Source organism: Excalfactoria chinensis, chromosome 2 (assembly GCF_039878825.1).
Source record: "Excalfactoria chinensis isolate bCotChi1 chromosome 2, bCotChi1.hap2, whole genome shotgun sequence".
NCBI lineage: Eukaryota > Metazoa > Chordata > Aves > Galliformes > Phasianidae > Excalfactoria > Excalfactoria chinensis.
Genome location: NC_092826.1, coordinates 76,708,219 through 76,730,461, shown reverse-complemented (window position 1 = coordinate 76,730,461; position 22,243 = coordinate 76,708,219). Strand labels below are relative to the sequence as shown.

General features: G+C 44.7%; 1 protein-coding gene across 7 annotated transcripts in view; it reads left to right on the top strand.

The window, feature by feature from the left end:
* RNF152 (ring finger protein 152) overlaps positions 1-20,722 on the top strand; it is a 44,897-nt gene extending 24,175 nt beyond the window's left edge. For 5 of the 7 annotated variants that reach the window (XM_072329600.1, XM_072329603.1, XM_072329601.1 and 2 more), the window contains exon 2: positions 9,696-20,722. In XM_072329600.1, coding sequence (XP_072185701.1) covers positions 9,830-10,441 — 612 coding nt within the window. In that variant the 5' untranslated portion in view covers positions 9,696-9,829 and the 3' untranslated portion in view covers positions 10,442-20,722. Of the gene's footprint in view, positions 1-7,242; positions 7,373-9,695 lie in introns of all 7 variants that reach the window. The other 2 variants (XM_072329602.1, XM_072329604.1) reach the window with 1 other exon arrangement.
* Positions 20,723-22,243: the final 1,521 nt, after the last annotated feature.

The following is a 22,243-nucleotide window of genomic DNA, read 5'->3' as shown; positions in this document are numbered from 1 at the left end:
TGAGCCTAAGGGACTCAGCGTTGCTCTGTACAATCAGGATTGTGATGAAGTCCTGAGCATTAGCAATATTGTGCTCGTTATCTTCTCAAAGCTTGTTCTGCTTGTTCTCCAAGCTAATTCTACAGAATTAGGCCCTAAATTAAGCAGCAAAGCAGTTTGCTTCGTTTTGATTTTTTGCTCTAATGTAGCATAACGCTGTCCTTTCTCAGCATCTGCACTCCTTCATGCAGTAAATGCTGTATACTGTTAGATAAGTGCTGCCAAGTAGAGTGTTTTTCACACCAGGGTGTTTCTAAAGCAGCCAGACTTTGACTGGCAGAAGTATGATGGGTGATGTCTAGCCTGAACTTCGAAACTCGCTGTAAAGAAGGAAATACAACCTGACAGATCTTGGCAGGTCTGATAAACTCCTTGCAGCTACAGAAGGTGAATGGCTCTTGGGATTGAATACCTACCATTTCTGTGAAGGAAAGCAAACAGATTTTGAGTAACACAAGCAAGAAGGGTTTATCTTCCCCTGCCTGAGAGTTTGAGTGGCTGATGGCCAGTCTCCACTATTGCACGACTGTCAGAGCAGAGAGGCTGGCAGCTCTGCAGTTGTGCTGGGTCTCTAGGGAGCTGTAATTTATCTTGGCCCACCAGAGAGGGTTGTGTGACATGCCAGTGCAGGCCCAGTTGCTACCTGAGTTACAGTTGTTGGCCTCTAGGGTACCTAAACTGCTTTGCTGCAAGGTGACTCATCTTGCAAACTGTGTTGGTTCACATGAGGCAAAGTGAGACTGGATGCAGATTCCCTTGCCTTATTCTAGGCTTCGTCCTAGAAGACCATGCACAGAAGTCTTCTCCCACAGCCATGCCCATGTCTATTGGCATGAAGGGAAGAGCCAAGAACCTTTCCCGGCATTGGTTTGTTTCCTCCCTGCTAGTCAGAAATATTTCCTGGTGGGACCAGGGCTTTGAATCTTTACATGCAACCTTTCAGGTTGGTTGCAGCTGTTCTGGGAAGATTGGGTTGTGTTTTCCCAGGTTGCCCATTTTCAGGGTGGTACGGGAGGACTGAAGGCTTCTGCCACTTAGAGGTTTAGTGATCTGCCTGTGGCTGCTGACACCAGTTCTCTGTATTACTTATACTGATGGATAGCGTGTTAAATATGTAAATGTGCAACTGACCTCAAGAGCATTTGTCATCCCATTAACTTCAGTGGCTAATGTCAGATCATTCACTTCATTACTTGGCTGCTCCAGACCTCCAAGTGGAGTGTTTGTAGTTATAGGTAGAACATGCAGCTTGGAAAATTGTTGGAAAACGTTATTTATTCTCTTTAGTATTCCAGATCTTTTGGGGAGGATTTTACTCCTGTAAAGTCCTGATATATACCAGGAAAGCAGATCACCTAGAAATAGGAAACCATGAATATGTATGCTGCTCGGGCTTGGCCTACCTCTGCTTGTGATCCGTATTTGCAGTGAGTGTTGGACTGTTCCCAAAACTCAGGCGGTGAATGTGGTATTAATATTATTAGCTGCCAGGAGTGCTACGGGGTGAATGATTAGTTTCCAATAAGAGAGAAGTTTTTGGTTTGGTTCCAGTTCCTTTTGGTGTAGTCTGCAAACTAGAATGACCAGTGCCGTGACCTGGGGTAGTTGTAGCACTTATCAGAGGCTGCAAATGCATGAAGATCACCATTTGTCTGCATTAGGAAATTGACATTTTCTGGCTGACCTTGAGGAGCCGTGCTAGCTGGTTATCGGCTGCTCTCTTGTGAAGATAAGCTCTTGGAAGTCATTCTTCTGTGTTATGACATCTGCTGCACCTTTTCTCTTGATAAACGGGGACTTTACTCCCTGGCTCAGTAAACTTCAGGAGAAAGGTAATAAGGTTTAAAGCTACCCTCTCGGTGTGGTTTCCCTCAAACCTTTCTCTGTTTCTTTAGGATCTATGTGATAGAAAAGATCTTCCTTATTATTATGAGGCTTCTACTACAGTGTTTTCCAATTGCTTAATCCCATCCTTTTCAATGCAAGAGGGTGCATTGTTTGGATTCCCTTGAATCTCTTGCTTTTTTTTCCTGTTATTTGCTGAAGCAAAGGAAGAAACCTCCCCTACTACCCACACCCTCACAAAACACAGTTCAGCCCAGCCTTTGGGATCAGGGCTGCTGAGCAGTGTGGGTCTCAGCATCGCTTCCTCAGGAAGTCACACTTTGTGGGTTCTGTGTATTAGAAACACAGAGCAGAGTTGCTTGAGGTAAGCGTGAGATGGGCTTTCTACTTTACACGTTATGTAAACAGCACGTGAAATGGGAATGTTGATTCCTTTCTGTCTTCCTGTGTTTGGGCCAATATACAGGCAAATTTTGACCTAGTTTTATCAAAAACTACTTGGAGAGCTGCGCCCTTCACTTCTCTAACAGTCAACTGCCTTAATATGCTACTTCAAGCTGATTTCCAGTCAAGCACCCACTGACCTGTATCAGTGAGAAGCATTTGAGTTGTATTTAAATTATTTCTTTATTTAAAATTACTTCTTTTTTTGGATGGTGGTATTATGTCAGGCTACTAGCAGATTCTCAGGGGAGGGAGGGATGGAAGAATGTTTTAATTAAGTTTCTCTTCAGGTGTCAGGCAAATTCCATCAGTGGCAGACAAAGCATAAAGCTGTAATGGAAGAACAAATTTGTCACTTTAACTGATCAGTTGCTTCGTGGTCTCTCTCCCTCTACATTCTGAATACCACAGAATCTCATCACGTAGCCATGAATGAATATCTTTTTTGGGAAGAAGATGCTGCTACCTAGAATGAGTTTGATGTCCACAGAGCAAGCTTTACTCTGCTTGCGTATAGCTGTGAGGTTGTGGAATTTGGCCTTTGTGGCTTAATTTGTGACTTCACTGTAAATTAGGGAAGATACTTTAAATCTGTCCTTGCCAACCATCTGTTCCATGTGTCCTGGCCATCAGTGACTAACCGAGTGGCTTTTAGTCAGGGGATGAGAAGATTGCTTTTCTTTTGGGCCCCCGCCCCCATTCCGCTTAATGTCAGCTTGAGTGGCAAATGGATTTGTCACTTGGTGGTGGAGAAACCTGGCTTTTAATTCCTGTCACCCTAGGGTCTACCAGTGTGTCAGGCATAATTAAGAGCAGCCAAGAAAACTGATAAAAGTGCTAATGGCCCTGCCAGAGTTACAATGAGAATGAACTGCAAACATGAGCGCTGTCACTTGAGATGCTTTGAGCCCTGGAGTTTCAGTTCATCTTCAAATTGAGAGGGAACCTTTTAGTATCCTCTGCAGGGGTATGTCCAGATTTGGGGTGTTTCAGGACCAGGGTTGGCCTCATCCTGTCAATGCACTCCTCATGCAGAAGGAGAACTTCCAGACAGCAGAAATGAGGAGGAGTCACTCACGAGACTTTCTGGCCAGGCAGCCCTGCATACAGGGATCTCTTGTGCTCTTCCTGGCTAGGGAGAACCTGGGAGTTTCAGGGACCTATAGCTCTGGAGCAGTTTGGTTTATTGCCTTGTTAAAAAGCTGCAAACCTTGGAGGCTCTGGGCTGGTGAGGAGCAGGTCAGGCTCCATGGCCTGGTCCCCATGTCCAACTGTAAGGAGGGCTACTGAAGGGCTGGGTGGGCAGATGAAATGTGCCTGAAATAGGCACGTTTGTCAGGAATATTTTGATTTCAAATAGCCATTCTTCTGGTAAAAAAACACTGCATGATGCTTTCTAGTGAGCATGGCTGTACTGTTTTGACTCAGCAGTAAAAAACTGTTCTCATCATTTGCTGACCAGGCACGTTATGGGTGATTAGTAGTGTTTGCTGTTGGAACAAAGTGCAGCTTTATCCTGATCATATTTGACCAAAATAAGGTCTTTGGAGCTGGGGAATGTGGACGTGTCAAAGTTTGCAGATAAAAGGAGGGAGCAGCAGAGATTGTGAGGTGAGATGGAGCAACGTACAGCAAGTGAGTCTCTCTTTATATGAAAGCACTAAAGGCTAATGTTTTCAGCTGATGTGGTTTTGCTCCAGAAATGTAGACTTCTGCAGCTGGTTACAGTAGTGTGGTGGGCCTTTATGTCTCTGCTTTCTGTTGGAAGGGTTGGCTGGTGGCAATTCCTGAAGTAAATGTGGTGTGTTAACACCTTGTATTCAGGTTCCATGATCCACCTCTGTTAGCTGAGTGCTAGAGAGGTAGGTCAGCTCCTGTCATGTTTAGTCTGTTCTATTGAGGCTACCCAGAGCAGATTCTCCATCAGCACGGATCCCCTGGCACAAGTTCATAGGATACTGCAGGCTCATATTTCCATATTTCACAGTTTCACTCAGTGTTATTTTCTGTGACTCCACACATTCGGGAGTATGTATGCCTAGTTGTCATCTTGGCAAGGGCTGGAGTAAGCTGAAGGACTGGTGCCAGCATATGCTGGCTAAGGATTTGGTCAAATTAAAGTGCTTTTGCTCTGCAGTATTTCTGTACGATTGTGAATAACAAAATGGAAAGGATAGTGGGTGTAGGCTGTCCATCTTAGGCAGAAGGTGCCTGGCAAATAAGTAATTCCTCTTGGACCAACTACGTCATCTCTGCGCTTCTTTTCTTAGATGATAAAAGGGTATAATAATGATAATACTTCTCTCTTAACAAGGGTGTTGTGCTGAATAAATTAATTAATCTTTGTGCTGTTTCAGTTACTATGGTAATTAGTGCTACAGAACAGCCTAAAAATAAATGGAATGGTTTAATGAAGGATATTCAAGGAAAGTCAGGTAGTACGTCCTAGGTATTTGCAACAGTCCTAATACATTTTGTACAAGCACAAGTCTGCTGAAAACATTCACAGATGTTGAATTTTATAGCAGGAATGCTACCAGATATTAATTACGTTCTTCCTATTCACTGTCAGTTTTAAGTGAGTGTAGCAGGCATTTCTTTCCATGTCTGTGGGCAGAAGGCTCTTACAATTAGTTCCCCTCTGCGCTGCCCCCTCCATCTCCTTTCCAGCCTAAGGGCACTTAAACCTGGTGGATCTTTCTTTGTCGTAAATCATGGACAGTTATACCATCACAGAATTCTTAATGAGTTTGGGGGCTTTGTGTAATGAACCTTCCTTGAGAAAGGTGAAGTTTTGTCTGCCTTGCTAGAAGCCTGTTAGTAACCTTGCCATGCAGCAAGCACAGCATGCCTAAACACAGGCATAAGCCTCTGCAAAGTTTTCGAGGCTTTCATTGATGAGCTAACTACACCAACGTGCCCTGGAGCCAGTCTTTAACAACGTGATGTGATATTTAATCTTCTGTGAATTGTATTAAATTCCACGGGCATTATTAAAATATCTCTTTGCGGCTTTCATGCTGGTGTAATTTGGAGCCTTAATAAGTCAGAAATATGTGTGAAGATAGTCCTTCATTCTCTGGTGGAGGCAGCACCCCTTCAAGGCTGTGCTTTTCATTTCTTAGTCTTTGGGGCTGTCCTTATACTGTGTTAACAGGCAGTGAATTGTCACTATTGTGTTCTTGAACTTGTCCCTCTCACATCCAGTGGATGTTTAATGTCCGTCTTTGATCCAGGTTCCAAAATTAACTACCTTTTCTGATCGCTTTATAGTTGGTGTTTGTGCAAACATTCTTTGCAGCAAACCTAATTTTAATCAAACCTCCTTGCTTTCCCTTTCCTCTCCCTGTAGCTGCGTTGCATTAGCTGCAGCAGCCTTCTTTTGTATGCCTCGTGCAACATCTCTGCATTGTGTTGGGAGGCTGGGAACTGCAGCAAATGCCCTTTCCCCCTTTGATGTCTTGGGAAGCAGGAATTCAGTGCAACAGCATGCCTGGCATCACCCAAAAGAAGAGTTTGGGGCCCTGCCTCAGCCTCTGACAAGGTGTATTAGCAGAGCAGATGGCATGAATGACAAACAGCTGAGAGCCAGGTTTTATTCTCCAGAGCTTTGTGTCTGTGTTGCTCTCGAGTCTTGTGCTATTTCCTCAGATCTTTTAAGACTCCTCAGAGGGCAGCCCCAATCTGCAAGGTGGGCCTCTGTGTCACACTCTGAGCCACCCACAGTTCATCACTCCCTTGGGTTTCTTCCTTGGTTCTCCTCTCCTGAGAGCGGTCTCTATCACTGTGTGTGACTCTCTCCTTGCAGTGGCCATCAGCAGCCCCATGGAAATTGGCCGCATAAGGGGCAGGCAGGATGGTTTCCTGATGCTGCTTTACAGGTCTGTCTCTTCTCACTTTCTCTGCTGCTGCTGCACCTGTCTGATACTTGAATTTTGGAGTATTTTTCATACTCTGTTAATTTTTGTTTGTATTACTACCGAGCTCTCAGCACTGAAGAGCTCTGTTTGCTGTCAGGTTTACGCTAGGCGGAGTTAGTAATTGCAGTTGCACTTGCCTTTTCCTGTTAATGTGGTTTCCCTGTCGTGTCCCCCAGCCCTTCCACCCACATGCATGCCCATATCCACCCGTACATAATGCTGTCTCTCTTAAAGACCCACAGAGTCCTTTCTGATTGTTTTCCCCTAGTTTTCCTGCCGGCACCCCCCATGGCTGTCACTGTGTAACAAGCACAAAGCCTGGCTGCCTCTTGGTTTTTGAGCTCCAAGCACCAGAAAGAGTGTGGCTTATTCCTTTCTGTGGAATGCAATGGAATGAAGCAAATAGTTACTGTGTGGTTTAATTCTGACTGTAGGTAATGGCTTGACTTTCTTCTATCCCTTTCGCTGTACTTGGGAGTGAAGTTGCATTTTACCCACCAAGCTAAATCCATGAGCTTTGGGAAAGGCAAGCTCATCAGCATCTGCAAACACCAGTGGGTTACATGGCTGTGACTGCCATTTAACTTGTCCTTAGACATGTTCTGGAGGAATCATACTGGCTTCCGCTTACAGGATGTCACCGCTGATCAGTCAGAGTATATCTCTGATTGTTACTTGAGGCGTCTGGGAGAAGAAATGTCGTGATTTGAAATAGGCACGTGCACCATGCTACCTTGCTTTTCACAGCAGTGTTTGTAATTAAACGTGTAGCTTTAAGATAGAGTTGGAAGTGGCTGTTTTCTTTGGTTCAACGCCAGATCAAAATGGGGCTCACAGCATGTTCTGCAAATATATTGAAGAATCATAGAATATCCTCAGCTGGAAGAGATCTGCAGGGATCGTTGAGCTCAAACATCATGCGGGTCTTAGGTCCTGTCATACCCTTCCAGTTTGACTCCATGTTGTTTTGGTTTTTTTCCTTTTGTTCCCTTAGGTAGCACCAGTGCGTTGTAACTTGGATCACTTGGAGAAATGCCTCACACCGTTACTTAGCATTCAGACCAGCCAAGGTCTTTTCATTGGGATGGATATTTTTGTTTTTCTTGGACACTCTTTGCTTGGAGGTGACTTTCATTTTTTTTCTGTTCCAAATACCTCACTTCTTTCTCTTTTAGCACTGATCTTCTGCCTTAAGAATGTCATTGCACCAGGGATGAAGGGCTCGATAGCACATGAATATGTAACTCCTGAGCAAGGATAGGAGGTCAGAAAAAATTGAGCATGATCTCAGTTGCTTGAAGATCAATAGAAACTAGTTTAACTTGAGCGCTGTAACTGGAGAGAAGTGGTTAGAGGTGACAACTCAGTGGGGTCAGAGAATTTCACCGTTCTATTCTACTTCTCATAAGAGTATTGCAGTGTCGGTATAACATTTTTTTTAACAGTTTTGATAATAGTTTAACAGTTCTCATAATAGTATCTCTAGGACGTTAGAGTTGCATCTTTTTAATGTCTGAGCTCATTTGTCAGAGAGAATGCACGACTATGAAGAATTTGTATCAATCTGCTGGGTCACATGTGGTTGGTTGGTCTCTGGAAACTGGGTCTGGTGACTTTTGAGTGATCCCTTTCTGAGTTCCCTTCACTTGTTTTTGATCTGGCCTTTCCCTCTTAGTCTTTTTTCAGCCAGGAGGTGCCCAGCTCTTCCATTTTTCTTTCTCAGGTGCATTCCAGTCTTTTGAAGATCCTTTCTTCCAGTCTTCCTTGTGCCTGCCTTTGCATTAGGGATGTGGGGGTAGTGATGCAAAAGGATCATTCCTTTCCTTATTTTCTGCTCTTTTCTTTTGGTTGTAGCCTGCATGTGAGCTGTGAATGCAGAGCTCCCTCCATGGCAGCATTAAGTTCCTTCTGCATGTGAGGTGTCTGTTAATGCCTTGCACAATATACATCTGGTGCTTGGGTGCCTCGTCCCAGTCCCTGTGCAGTCTTCACACTGGCCAGGGTCTTAGGCAAAGCATCCCAAAAGTCTGACTCCCATGGCTGGAACATGGCTTTTCTCACAAGCTCCAGCTTTCATAACCTCAGCCCCTGTTGCTGCCTCCTGAGTCAGGGTTGTCACTGCATGTTTGTTGAAGCATTTTGTGAGCCAAAATCCACTGCTGTTACAAAATCGGCAGCAGGGCCAGCGCTGCCAGCCAGTGACAAGTCATTAGCATCTGAAGAGATGACGTGTATTTTGTTTTCTCAGTTCAAATATTGGCAGCATGTGGGACTTTATAGTCCAGAGGCTCACCCTGCATTGCAAACCCGGTGTTTATGCCTGGTTTGTATTCTTGAATGACATTATTTCTGTTCTGCTGCTGTCACCTATTGAGTAGCGTGTTGCACCCTAGTTGCTGTTACCTGTAGGAAAGAACAAGAAATAACACTGTGAAAAGGGAAAAAATCATCTAACAGTTGTGGTGTTAACTGGGTATAATGTTGTGATAAGAGACAATCAAAGGTCCCCACGCAAATATTTTGGGTTTGTTTTCTTGTATTATCTGGATGCAAATTTGATACTACTTCAAATACAGTGAGGAAGGCAGAGCAAAAAGTTGTAAAAATACCTCCCCTTCATATTTGCCATGCATTGGAGTGACTGAAATCAAACAAGGCTAAACAACTCGCTGTGGAAGTAAATACAGCTGCCTCTTTTTGCATAGCTGTAAGCAGTAAGTGGGGAAGTGCAAGGAATCCTTTTTTAATGACTAGCTCAGAACAAGGCCAACAACAGCTTGCTTTCAATGCTGTGCCTTCTCCATGGTGTGCTGCAGTCCTGGGCTCTCAGCAGAGCCTTTCACCTCGGGGGATGCCTTTGTCAGGGGCAAGGTTTATTTCACAAGCTGTTTGTCTAACCTAGCCCACAGTTAATTTAACTGAAGAACTTGCCATTCCTTTCTGTTGCGCAGGAGAGTGGGTGTTCCGATGTAGTTAGGTGGTTGCTCATTCATGAATGCATTTGAGCTTCAGGAGCCTGTGGAAATGCATCTGTTTTTTTTTTCCTTCCACTTTGCATGCAGATTTAGTGGCTGGGCCAAATAGCTAGAAATCCTCAGGGTTTTAGAGGGCAAAATTAGAAGAACTGTTACAGTACAGAAAGGGCTGAAAGGGAGCTCTGAAAATATGAGGTGGATGCTGGAGAACCTGCTTCGTGCCTCTCCTTTCATGGGCATAAATACCTGAAAGGTTGGTGGTGATTTTATAACTGCAAGAAAAGGGTGAGTGCTGGCTGTTGTGACAGGTATGGTAAAGCTGACAAAATAAGACTTGCTTGTTAAGCATTGCAAGAGAAACAAATCTGTTACCTTATGAGGTCATCTCTAGTTTTCCCTGACCCATAGCCAGGCTCTTGTTTCCTCACATTCCTGTCAGTAACCACCTAATTCATGTTTCTCTTTGCCTCAGGTGCTGAAGGACCGGAGGTTTCTCTGCACTTCTCCCAGCCTTCTTGAGAAGAAGCTGTTGAAGGTGGCAGTGGGACACTGGCCAGACTCCCACCAGGTTGGTGGTACCTCACTGTGCCGTGCCTGCCAGCCACCATGGAGACGCTGTCCCAGGACTCCCTGCTGGAGTGCCAGATTTGCTTCAACTACTACAGCCCACGCCGACGGCCCAAGCTACTGGACTGCAAGCATACGTGCTGCTCGGTGTGCCTGCAGCAGATGAGGACCAGCCAGAAGGACCTGCGGTGTCCCTGGTGCCGTGGTATCACCAAGCTGCCACCAGGCTACTCCGTGTCACAGCTGCCCGATGACCCCGAGGTGATTGCTGTCATCGCCATCCCCCACACCTCTGAGCACACCCCTGTCTTCATCAAACTCCCCAGCAATGGGTGCTACATGCTGCCCCTGCCCCTCTCCAAGGAGAGGGCCATGCTGCCGGGAGACATTGGCTGCCGCCTCCTGCCTGGCAGCCAGCAGAAGTCCCTGGCAGTGGTGACGATCCCGGCCGAGCAGCAGCCGCTGCAGGGTGGCCTTCCCGCTGAGGCGGGTGCGGAGGAGCCTGACCGCAGAGGTGTGGTGAAGAGCTCCACCTGGTCAGGGGTTTGCACTGTGATCCTGGTGGCCTGCGTCTTGGTCTTTCTCCTGGGCATCGTCCTCCACAACATGTCGTGCATTTCCAAGCGCTTCACGGTGATCTCATGCGGCTGAGGGGTGGGGGGCTGCCCCAGGGTTGCTCACCCAGGGCTTGGGGTGGTGGTGGTGGTGGTATCGAGTGACACAATTCACTGCAACTTTGGCCGATGACTGCAGGATACTTTGTTCCCAGACGATGGTGCGCCGGCCCGGCAACAGCCCTCGGCTGCCAGTGGAGAAACCTATGTCCCCTATGCGATGGTAACGGCAGTGAGGAGGACTGCATGCATCACCATAATCATTTATCAAAGGGACTGTAATTTATGGCAGTTTTTATTGTGTTATGAGATTAAAGACATCTGTGTAGCTGATTGTACTGTAAAGTATGCGGTATGAGCTCTTCTCTAACCAAAATCAGAACTGCTCCACATAGAACTGAAGGAGATTTGGCCCGTGACTCAGTGAAAAGTGTTCGATACCAACCCACATGTGTTATTTTTTAATTGGGGGGAAGGGGAAGACTTGTAAAAAGAGAAATCATTCAGTTGGTAAGACGTTTTATATGTTTTAAACTGCACATTAATTAAGTTAGGAGGGTGTACAGTAGTTTTTAAAAGGAAACGTTTTACAAGCAATCATTTGGTTCTGTGGTGTGTGGTTTTTTGCCTCTATGTCTGATTTTCCCCCCTGTTTTTGGCTATGGGGAAGTGACGCTTCCAGAATCTTCTATTTGAAGGAGGTTCTGAGCAGGGAAGCAAAGGAGGAATGCTTAACAACGCAGCCAAACATTTCTGCCTACCCTACTTCACATGAAGAATGGCTCTGAATGGTGAACATTAGTCGTACTGTTTTACCTCTGATCTGGCAACAGGGCTTCCTGCAGATTGGCCTTCATGGCCATTAGTGAAGAAGTGGGTCATGAGAAGCCCGAAGACTCCTTCCTGCAAGGACGTGACAGCAGATCGTTCTTCCTTTTCTTTTTCTAGAGGTTGGGCTTTCTTAATTTTTTTCTTAGAAAAAATGTACACCTATTTTGCCTCCCTGTCTCACAGGAGATACAGCTGCACACCCATGGGTGGTGTGAAAAAGGAGTTGCTGTAAGGAAGCCTCACCATGCCAACAGACCACGGACCCTTCTGTGCAATCTTTACGCTTTTGTGTTAAGAGGCAGTGACAGAGCTGGAAGAAGAACACAGGTCAGCCGAGCCCTCTTCTGGGTTGTGCTGCCCCTCATAAATCACTGTGGCTGTCATGGTGTCAAAACGCGTGGGTGAGCATAATGCAGACCTTTTGCCACGTTTCATATGAATGTTGGTCTTCGTTGTGACAGATGTGGAGAAAAAAAAAAGCACAGGAAATATCCCTGTCCACCTATGAATGTCCTGATCTCCCAGTTATTTGCAGTTCTCTACTCAGAATGAGCCAAATTCCTGAACCTGCATTTCAGCAGCGCCTTTGCTCCGCTAGGTTTAGTTAGTACTGTTTGTAGCTTAAATGGAGCTCTGTGTGAATTGGTAAGTGTGAATGCTGACATCTGTGAGATTTAAGGATCGGATTGAGAGGCACATAGCAGGCCTTTACTAAGACAGAAAGTACTATTGATTAGCACTGGTTCTTTTTGCAGGTACAAAGTACGAGCAATTCCTTACGTGTAATCTCCCCGAAGAGTGACTTGTCCACCCAGTGCTCTCTGTAGTAATTAGAGATTGTTCAAGGTTGTATTACAACAACAGAGAGCGTAATTTAGACTACAGTGCCCAGGTTGGCCTCGTAGATGGTGATGGTTTTCTGGTTTTGTTTCTGGTTGACGGTAAACATTCTCAACTAGGACTTGTCAAAGAACATACCTCTGACTTAGTGCTGGATTTCTTCCCCTCCTCATTTCCACACCACCATTTTCTTCCTTATTTTCTGTTAACTGCAGGATAGCATAAACATATGGTGCTTAATTGTTATGGTGTATGTATGGTCATGTTTGGAGAGGAACTGTCATAGATATTCATAGCACAGAAAAAAAAAACAAACACAACATTATCCTCAGATAACAAATTCAATGCCTTTTTTTTGTGCAAGGCAACGTGCGGTGTGCCTTGAACTTAGGAGAGCTGTAAGGCATTGACATCTCTCAGCAGCACATTTGATTTGATTGCAGTAGGGAACGACAGGAATTCCAGAATGTGTCTGGGAGCGTGTTAGTCTTTTGTTCCCAGTAGGCAGCCAGGTATCTGGTGACATCTACACTACGCTGCTTTTTATGTAAAGAAAAGCCAGTTCACCAAAAACTCTTGCCTTTATAGACTCTTAAGGAAGTGACTAGATACAGGACTCAGCCCTCTACTGCCTTATCCCCTGTAGCAATTCATGCTTATACCAGGAGTACGTAGCATAGCTGGAAGGTGCTCTGAGAACAGCGTGGAAGTATTTCGCATCAACTTCTACATATTGGAGTTTTTGATGGCTGCATAAAGACACGAAGCAGTCAGAGAGCAGGCCCAGGAGATAACAGCATTAACCCTAACCTTGTGCTGGCTGTACCTGCCCCACTGGAGCTCTTGAGGCCAAGGTTTCTCTGCACTGCAGAGTTGTCATGAAAACTGCCCCTCTTCATCCCCACATGGAGAGCGCAGTATGAAGGAGCAACCAGAAGTTAGGTTAAAATGCCACACTGCATAACACATTACACAACAGGCAGAAGTGGAGTTTATCTGGTGTTAACGACGTACTGTATTAGCAGAATACCATCGTGTGTTACATAATGCAGTGCATTGTTTTGTTAATATGAATTTCCTGTACTCTTTATGCCTGCTGAAATGCATGTGTGACCTAATTTCTGATCCAGCCATTTACCTGCTTACGGCCTTGTGTAAGAGCAATAAGAAAAACCTCAAGGTTTTTGTCTGCGTGTGCGGTGTGTACGTTAATTCCTTCTTTTCTAACAGCAATTCAGGAGCCGGTTTTGTTCTGGCTTTGGACTGTGACTCTCAGTTTAAATTTGCAGCTGCCACATCGTGTGGGCTCACCTCACGTATCTGCTGACTTACACAGAAGAGAACTGAGTAGTTTGTTGTCATGTGCGGTGTTAAAAATGTTTCTCGAGTGTGTCAGTAGTCATCCTGCATTCCACGTCCCGATCCCTGGCGTTGAAAAGTACCTCTAGAAACAGAGTTTGGGTCAGTTTTGTTCTTTTTTGGTTTTGTTTTTGTTTTTTTTTTCAAAAAGCATCCTTGTCTTTGTATGTTTTCTCTGTGGAGATATTTGGAATTGTGTGAAAATCACTGAGTTTTTGGCTAATTTTTGTTGCCTGCTGTCCGGTAAGAAGTCAAAGTCACTGCTGAGTTCCACCAAACAAAAAAGAGACTTAACTGTGACTGCGGTGCTGTCTGAGCAGCCAAAAATTAGACTGAAAGTGATTGTGGGGCATTACAAATGCACCTGCATTTTTAGAGCAAGTTACTCTGTGAATGCTTATTAAATGGCTTGTTTAATGGGAAGGATGTGTGTGTTGGGCTCCAGCCTCTTTGTTATCCCGGAAAGTCCCGACTTCCATTTATGGCTCCTGCTTTCCTGGCAAACAGACTTTAGGATTCACTTTGTGCAATTTGGTTATGTGAATTTTAAAGATTCAAAATACGCAATTTTGGTATGTGGGATTTCTTTTAGGAACTGGTGTTCAGTAATTCTTCACGCTTAACTGCGATGTAGAGGAGCCTGAATGTTTTGTGAACATGGAGCAATCATGACTCCGAAGTTTCATCTTTATTAATGTAGCACGGTCTGAATAAAACATTAGCAGGAAAAGGCTGATATCAAATGAATTACGGTACCTCTGTTACTTTGCTATCAAGTGAAGAGCGTGGATGGGAATTTGGCAGAGTTGCTGTTTTTATTATGAGGGGTTGGCTGAAATTCGATTCTTAGTGTTTTAAGGCAAAGCGTTAAGTGTGGGTTGTAGTAAACGACAAAGGGATTCTCACATTTGATTACTGTGGAATATGAAATTAGAGCTGAAGACTATGAAGCAATGCAGTAGATTTTTCTATCTGGTTAATCAGGTGATTTATAAGTTTTATGTACACTTTGTGCTCATGGAAGTGAGGGGCTGTTGGCCTTGACCTGATGTGCATTGCACTGATGGGGACCTGGCTTTGCCCTCGCAGTCATGGTTATGCCGTGAGCCCTGGACTGCCTTTGTCATAGGTCTTCTGAAACAGGGGTGGCTGACTTTGGACTGGTTTTGGTACATTCATAACGAGGCTAAAATGAAAGAAAAAAATTAATACCCAGTTTCTTTATCCTAGTTGTGCATAAAGCGTGGCTTGAGATTCATCTATTTCCAGATTTCTTCTGTGTTTGGATGAGGGCAAAGCAGGGATGAAGGGAAGAAGAGATTGCATGGGAGCAAATAAGTCCCAGCGTCATCCAGGAGGCTGCTGAAGTATCAGCTGGCCCTGGAGGCGATGTTTTTGTGCAAGAGCTTCAGCAGGGTGAGATGGCCTGGCTATGCTGCAGTGGATTTACAGCATGCTTTAGTGACCTTTCCCATGCTGTCCGTGGGCCTGACAGCTGGGGCCGTTCTGTTCTTTCTCTTTGTCACTTTGCCTCTTGCATGCTCGTGTCAACAAACAAAGCTGCTTGCTTCATCCTCAAGTCGAATGATTCTTGCAGATGTTTCTAAAGTTGCCTTGAGCACCTTTAATGAAAAAAATTACCTTCAAAGTTCAGTGAAATTTAAGGCTTAATAAATGCATTTTTTTTCCCAAGTGTTTCCTTTTACTTATAAATTTCTCATTTTAACATTAAGTAAGTCCTGGAATTTTTGTTCTAACAAGTTCGTATATGTCTAAAGCGATTCAGAGACTGGATGAGATCCACAGCCAGAAAAGAAAGTTCTTCCTATCCTTCCCACAGTCCCCTTCTGATCTACACAAGCCTGTTTCCCCCCCCTCCTCGTTTGTACTGTGCATGTACTAAGCGTGGCAGTGAGATGGAGCTGGTGGGAATGCACTGAGCCCCTGCACGTATGAACATGGGGACGTGTTGCCATGTTCAGGGGAGGAGGGTAAGCACACAGCACGTGCTCTTGTGTAATAGAGGCCAAGAAGATTAGAAAAAGGGCCCCAGGCACTTACAGCTCAGAAAGGTTGTGTACTTCATGGTGCTGAGATAGATAGCATGATAGCACAAAGCCCAGGTATTGCTGTCTGGCTTTTTGCATGAGATGAACGCGGCTCCCTTTGAACTGCCTCATGCAATCAGGCACCTAGTGCTGCTGCATAGGACCAGCTGCTCCAGAGGTGGCAACTTGTTTGGGGCTCCCATGAGGAAGCCACATCATTGCTTTGTGCGTCCAAGCTCGGGTGCCACAGAATAGCTAGATGCCTGAGTTTTTACTCCAGCGTGAGTTATAAATTCAATTGAAGTTCATTTGTCACACCTTCATAAAACATGCCTGAAAGAGAGGGTGGGAAAACAGGAGGACCAGATGAACAGTGTGTGACCTACTGCTTTGGTTCTTGGGATGGAGTCAATAGATAAAGTGAGAAACTTGGCCTTCTTGCTCAAGAGTACTGGTTCATGCATCTAGAGAATGACAAAAGGATGTGCGTGTGCTGTCTCTGTGCTGATTGGTTTTGGAAGCATTGCCCCATAGGCTCCTATGTGCGCTGCCTAGACCTGCAGCACTGGGGTTTGTGTGTCCTTAAGGGGGTAAGAATGTGCCTCAAGACCTGAAAACAAACAAAAAAGAATCCATCCCTGCAAGGTGCTTTGGCGTTGTAAAAAGCATGCACTTTTACTTTGGGAGGTTTAGGTTGGATGTTAGGAGGAAGTTTTTCACTCAGAGGGTGGTGACACACTAGAACAGGTTGCCCAAGGAGGCTGTGGATGCTCCATCCCTGCAGGCATTCAAGACCAGGCTGGATGTGGCTCTGAGCAGCCTGGTCTGGTGGTTGATGATCTGCACATAGCAGGGAGGTTGGAACCAGGTGATCATTGTGGTCCTTTTCAACCCAGGCCATTCTATGATTCTATGATCTTACGGTACTTTCAAAGCAGCCTATCATGTACCACGTGCATGTGGCTGACTGTGAGAATGAAAGGAAGCTCAGTCTCCAGGCACGGCCAATTTGCTGACTGAAATGCAAATGAATAATTTCTTGCTTAAATTATTTGGAATAACGGTCACAGATGTTTCTCAAATATTTACTTAAGAAATTTACTGGAATATTTGGGACATGATTCGGGTTAATATACTGAGCAAGAACTAAAGCATTAAATGTACGGAAGGTGAAGGGATCTGGCCATACACTGAATGCTTTCTTGAGGAGAGGTGGACCTTACCTTTAAGAATTTCTTTCTCTATTTATTTTAACTTTGCTAATCTGCATAATTCTTTGAGTAACGTGAAGTTAATCAGCTGTGCTATGGGGAAGACGATATTGCTCTTTGGAAGCATATTGGGTAGCAGAGGCTCTGTAGTCTCCCAAGGCAGCTGTTTTCAAGCATTTGAATGTAGAAACCTATACTTTTATAACCCTTATTTTTAATTGCTGATTGTACCTGGCTGGCAATTCTTAACTCATAGAAGGAAATAATAATAATAAAGTAAAACTATGCGGTCCCAGCCCATGGCAGAAGCCATCCTAAGAATGCAGAGTGGCTGTGATTTAAAGAACTCTGGAGAAATAAACTGGATTCTAATAGTGTTTCTCCTGCGGTTTCGAAATGCTGAGGGATTTGCTAAACCTACAGGTTGATACAACAGAATCCCTGCTTAATGATTGTGTTTGCTAAACTGGATAACTGCAGTGGCTACATGCGCTGTGCTTTCTTTTCCTTTCTGACCTCATCTGGTTTAGAGAAGACAAGGTTTGGACAGTTGTAGCTGCATTGAACAGCATGATAAGAGTTGTAAAATGTTACCAGCAAGGAGCGTGTAGCTTTGTGGTAAACAAAGCATTGCAACAACACTGAATATCTCTGGGCAGCCATCCAGGCACAACAAGCATGAAGCAGCTCCAGCGAACCCCAGGGATCGAGAGAAATGTTGCTGGGGAGCAGTGGATAAACGAGGGTGCTTTTTAATACTCTGGATGCTGTTTGTGTTTGTTATTGCTGGTGTCTGACATTCTCGGGTTTGAGTTCTTCCTTTTGTGCTCTGTAACAAGGAGCCTAGAAAGCACTTTGCACTGCCTCCTTGCGAGACTGCTGTCTCCTGTTTCTTTTTCTTCTTCCCATTGCTTTGCCAGTCTGTTTTCCTGCAGATGTGCAAGGAGAATCCTATCTGAATGTACCTGAGACTTCTATGGCGTTTTCAGTGATGAAAATGATAACAAGTCTCCACAAATAGGAATGCATCTCCAGGGCTTTGTACAGAGTAATGTAATACATCTGTCATACCCCTTTAGTGTACTGCCGTCATCGTCAGCGCTCTGTAAATAAATGTTTTGGATTATTATAGCTTTCAAGATACTATAACCCTACTATTTTTTTTTGGGGGGGGGGCGAAAGCAACAGCAATATAAGGGGGAAAACAAATCAGAGACTAGAAACTGTTTGCACTACCACATTCTATGAGTAAGATTCCTCATTATCGTCTCTTTTTGTTGCAGTTTTAGTGCATCAGTGACATCAATTCTCTGATTCCACTTTGGGTGGGTAGAGGGGGGGGAAAGGAAGAAGAAACCCCATATTCATGGCTTGGTTTAGGTCTGCTGAGTTTCCAAATCTGTGTTTGTGCTTCTGTTTTGTAATATCTCGTGAACCTCCTAACAGCTGAAAACTGCAGTAGCATCACCATCTCAATGAAACGTCACGTGCTGCCTGTTCAATTTGAGATGCTGGCTGAAATGTGCAAAGCCTGGACTTCCTGTGTTTTGAGCGCTGGGTGTGGAATTAGCTTTGGCTGTCGGCTCTCAAGAGATCAAACTTGGGTCTCGTACCTCATTTAAAGCCGTTAGTGGACTCAGCCTGCGAGGTTCTTTGTCATATGTCCTATATGCAGTGGCAGTCCTTGTTTTATAGATGTACAGCAAGCAGCCTTTCATAAGGAGGTATTGACCAATTTGGAGAGCAGATTATCCCTTTCCTGAAGAGACTTTGAAATCCTTGATTGGCTCAGTGACCTGATTTTTTGCAAGAAGAAGATGAGAGTTTGGTTATATCACTTCTGTGCAGGCCGTAGCTGCTGCATTTGCTTGCGTGGCCCAAGGAGATAAGAGGTGTCATGGGGCAGGTGTAGAACAGCCTGGAACACAGCTGGCTTCTGCCACAAACCTCTGCTGGAACAACAGCTCAGCAGGGACACAATGGGAACATTCTCCTTGCTGAAAGAGAGTAGCTGAGCACATCTCAAGTTAGAGCTTGGAACTCACGCTTGTTTTGCAATAGATAGGAATCGAGTGTTTGAAAGAAATGTCAAAACCTTTCTATAGGGATCCTTCAGCTAAACTGTCACAAATGTGGAGGTCTCTCAGCCACCTCCTGTCCTGTGAACTGAAGAACCTGTCCTTTCATTCAGCTTCAGGTAAGAGATTACCAAAATGGGCTGCTGGTTGCAGGGTTCTAGGCTGAGACCTGCCGTGCTCCTCAGATTCTCTTCTGGTAGGCTCTAAAAAGTGTTTCTCATTCTTCTATCCCCTTCCCCAGCCTCACTTTGCTTCTGATTGCTTTGGGAAAAACAAAAACAGGAACTAGGAAAAACAAAAAGAGTAAAACCGTTCTTAATTCAGGCCTTGTTTGTACCATCTGTTCTAGATCTATTTAAGAAAGAGGAGGTGCCCCCTGCAATTCAGCTGTGCTCCGAATGAATCCCAGTAGGCTTCCTGCTCTGAGAGCTTGCTCAGCAGAAGACATTTGAGAAGAAAAATATTTGTATGTCCTGGGAGTAAGCAGATGAGGCCCACAGCTGCTGGAAAACGCAGAGGGACAGGTGCATGCATGTGCATCTCCCTGCTGTAGATCAGACAATGATCCCTGAAGTCTGGGACCAGCAGGCCAGGATGGCAGTGGAGGAGGTAGGATTGACTGCACACATGCATGTGTTCTCTGGGGGAGCTGCCTGTCAGCTTCCCAATCGATGTTTCAAGCTCCTTTCAGTTAATGTCAGCTCAGATGACTTGAGCTGCAGCAGCCCTAATCACACCAAAAACATTGAAAGTTTGCTGTAGGGCCTGAGGGAACAGCATGGAGCTGTGTCAGGGGAGGGTAAGTTGTTCATAAGGAAAAGCACAGAGGTTGTTGAGCCTTGGAACTGGCGGTGGTCATGGCACCAAGTTGCCAGAGCTCAAGAAGTGTTGGTAGGCAACGCTCTCAGACATAGGGTTTGACTAGGTGGTCCTACCTGCAGCCAGGAGTTGGATTTGAACATTGTGTGGGTCCATTCCAGCTTGAGATATTCTGTGATCTGTGATTCCAACAAACCTGTCCCACAGGGCCTGTCCTTGTGCTAGCCCTATTGGCAGAGGTTTCTGCATTATTAAGGGAGAGGGGAAGGAGGCGAGAGATATTTTTATTTGGGTAAAGACAAATAAACTTTGACAGGTGTTAAAAAGACAAAGGAAAAGCACGGAATGGTCATAATGTCAGCAGGAGTATCCTGAGGTGCAGCTCTGAAGTGAGCTAGTTCTCTCCCTCAGCACTGAGGAGCAGACGTGTACATATTCATGCGATGAGTCCATCAGTTAAAGCAAGAACTGAACAGAGGTTTGGTTCTGGCTTTGAGAAGGAAGTCAGACATGCCCTGTACTACCTGATTATGACAATGTCCTCTTCCCTACTACTCTGGGCTTCCAGGTTCATTAACGGATGCACCACAAGCCAAGAAGGTTGATTCTAGCCCTGGGTGCACAGGTACTATACAGGTCTTCTACAACACTACCGCCATTTCTGCTCCTTGTTTTATATGTTCATTTGCTCACTGTAGGCTCTCTCCCCACCTCCTAGTTCTATTGAAGTAAGCAGGCTGGCTGTGTTTGGTTGAACTGTGAACTGAAGTCCTTGATGTATTTCAGAGGCAAGAACACATATAACATAGTATTTAGAAGGCCCTTCTTTTCTTGCAAAGGTCTACTGAGCCCCTACTGATACACGAGCTGCTGGGCTGCCTTGTCAAGACCTTGCCAAATATTGGTTTTATAAAGGTAAAATCAAAGTGCTGTCAATAACTCTGAATGTTTGTGGAAGCATTCTTTGCTTGCTTTGCTTGTCCTATAGCGTATCTTAAATGTCGCTGTATCCATTCCGTTGCCCTTTCTTCCCCTGTATTTTTGTAGGTCAATCTCTGGAGTCTTGTCCTTTGGTATATGTAGAAGCACTGATTTTATGAGAACTGTTCAGACACATTTGCTATGATTAAAATTCTTTAAAATGATTTTCAATAGACTGGTGTGTGCTTTTCTTTTTTAATACAGAAAGTAAAATTGGCTGGGACATTCACTCATCGGTTCCGCTGAGAGCTTTAATAGAGTTGCGCAGTAATAAAGGCAGGCTGAGATCCCCAGCCAAGTTTCAGATGTGTGGAGGTGACTTTCAAGTGGTCCATGAGAAAACTGTATTTTATCTACTTGTGTAAAAGAGGTAGAAGATTGTCTTGTGAATGATCACCCCCCCCATCTTTCCCAGGGCAGCTCTATCTCTACAAGCTTGATGTGACTGTGCCCTTGCCATGGGTGCAAATCTGTGTCCTGAAGGAGTGGAGCTGTTGTGACATCTCCCTGTGAATGCTCTTTGTGATACCTGAGTGTACATGTCCTTGTGCACACACGTGCCTGGGCTCACATGTGTCTAGCGATGCTCCGGTACCTCCTTAGCTGACACATGGAATATAAAAATGAAATCAGCGGGTTACGGATAATAATGAATACAAACCCAATGTCTTCTGAGGATCTCTGAGGATTTACAGCACCCAAGGTGAGAACAAATGTATACAGATAATTTTTTATATTCAGCAAACTGATGTTTCCAGCAAGTGTATTGCTTTGAGCCAAAGTGCAGCTCATTTTCCTTGTAAATCTTTCATTTTAAAGCCCGGTTTCCTATGGAAATGAGTCATGTATGCTTATACTGAGTCACTGTGTCCCTTTCCAGTGACCTTTCAAATGAAATTTAACACTTGATAGCCATCAAAAAGATAATTTCTGTTCTGATGATGTGTGGATAGAAGAGTAAAAGGAAAAGAGATGGTGATTGTGTATGTGCCCAAGCTATGAAAAAGGTACAGCGTGGACTTGAACCTTATTAGAAAGTCTGTATGGGAGAGATCTCCCAAATAAATGACTCAAGCAGAAGAAAAAATCAAATTGGAGCTTGCAGTGAACAGTGAGAAACCAGTCCACGAGAAATCAGACTTTATTTATGCTTCTCTTCTAGTAATTCTTTCTCTTTTGACATGCAGCCTCTCCTAGCATTTTAAATATATATCTTTTATCCTTGAGTTGTGGATTTTGGTGGTACTGCCTGCCTGTAAGTAGCCTGGGGCAAGTGGAGTTTTGCAGCTGCAAGAAGCTGAATTCCTTCATTAGCTGTGCCACGCCACGACTTTCATGGTGTCACTTTCCAGTTAGTGACTTTGCACAATTAGGCCTGGGTCATCCGGTGTCACTGTGATGTGACTAACACCAATTGGCAGAAATGTAGAGCAGCATTGTCAAAGAAAGGAAAAGCCTGAAAATGGCGTATTTGCTCATTTTTTAATATCAAGAGCAAAGCAAAACCAAATAGCGCTCTGTCATTTGTGATCGCTTAGCAAGTATGATGGTTTTAGCTGGGGTGAGCTAAGAGTATAAATCAGGTTTGTCAGGTGAGATAGCATGTTTTATTAGATGAAGCGATAAACTGAGGGAGCAAACAAGATTTCTTGTGCCCCCGAGCTCTTTAAGC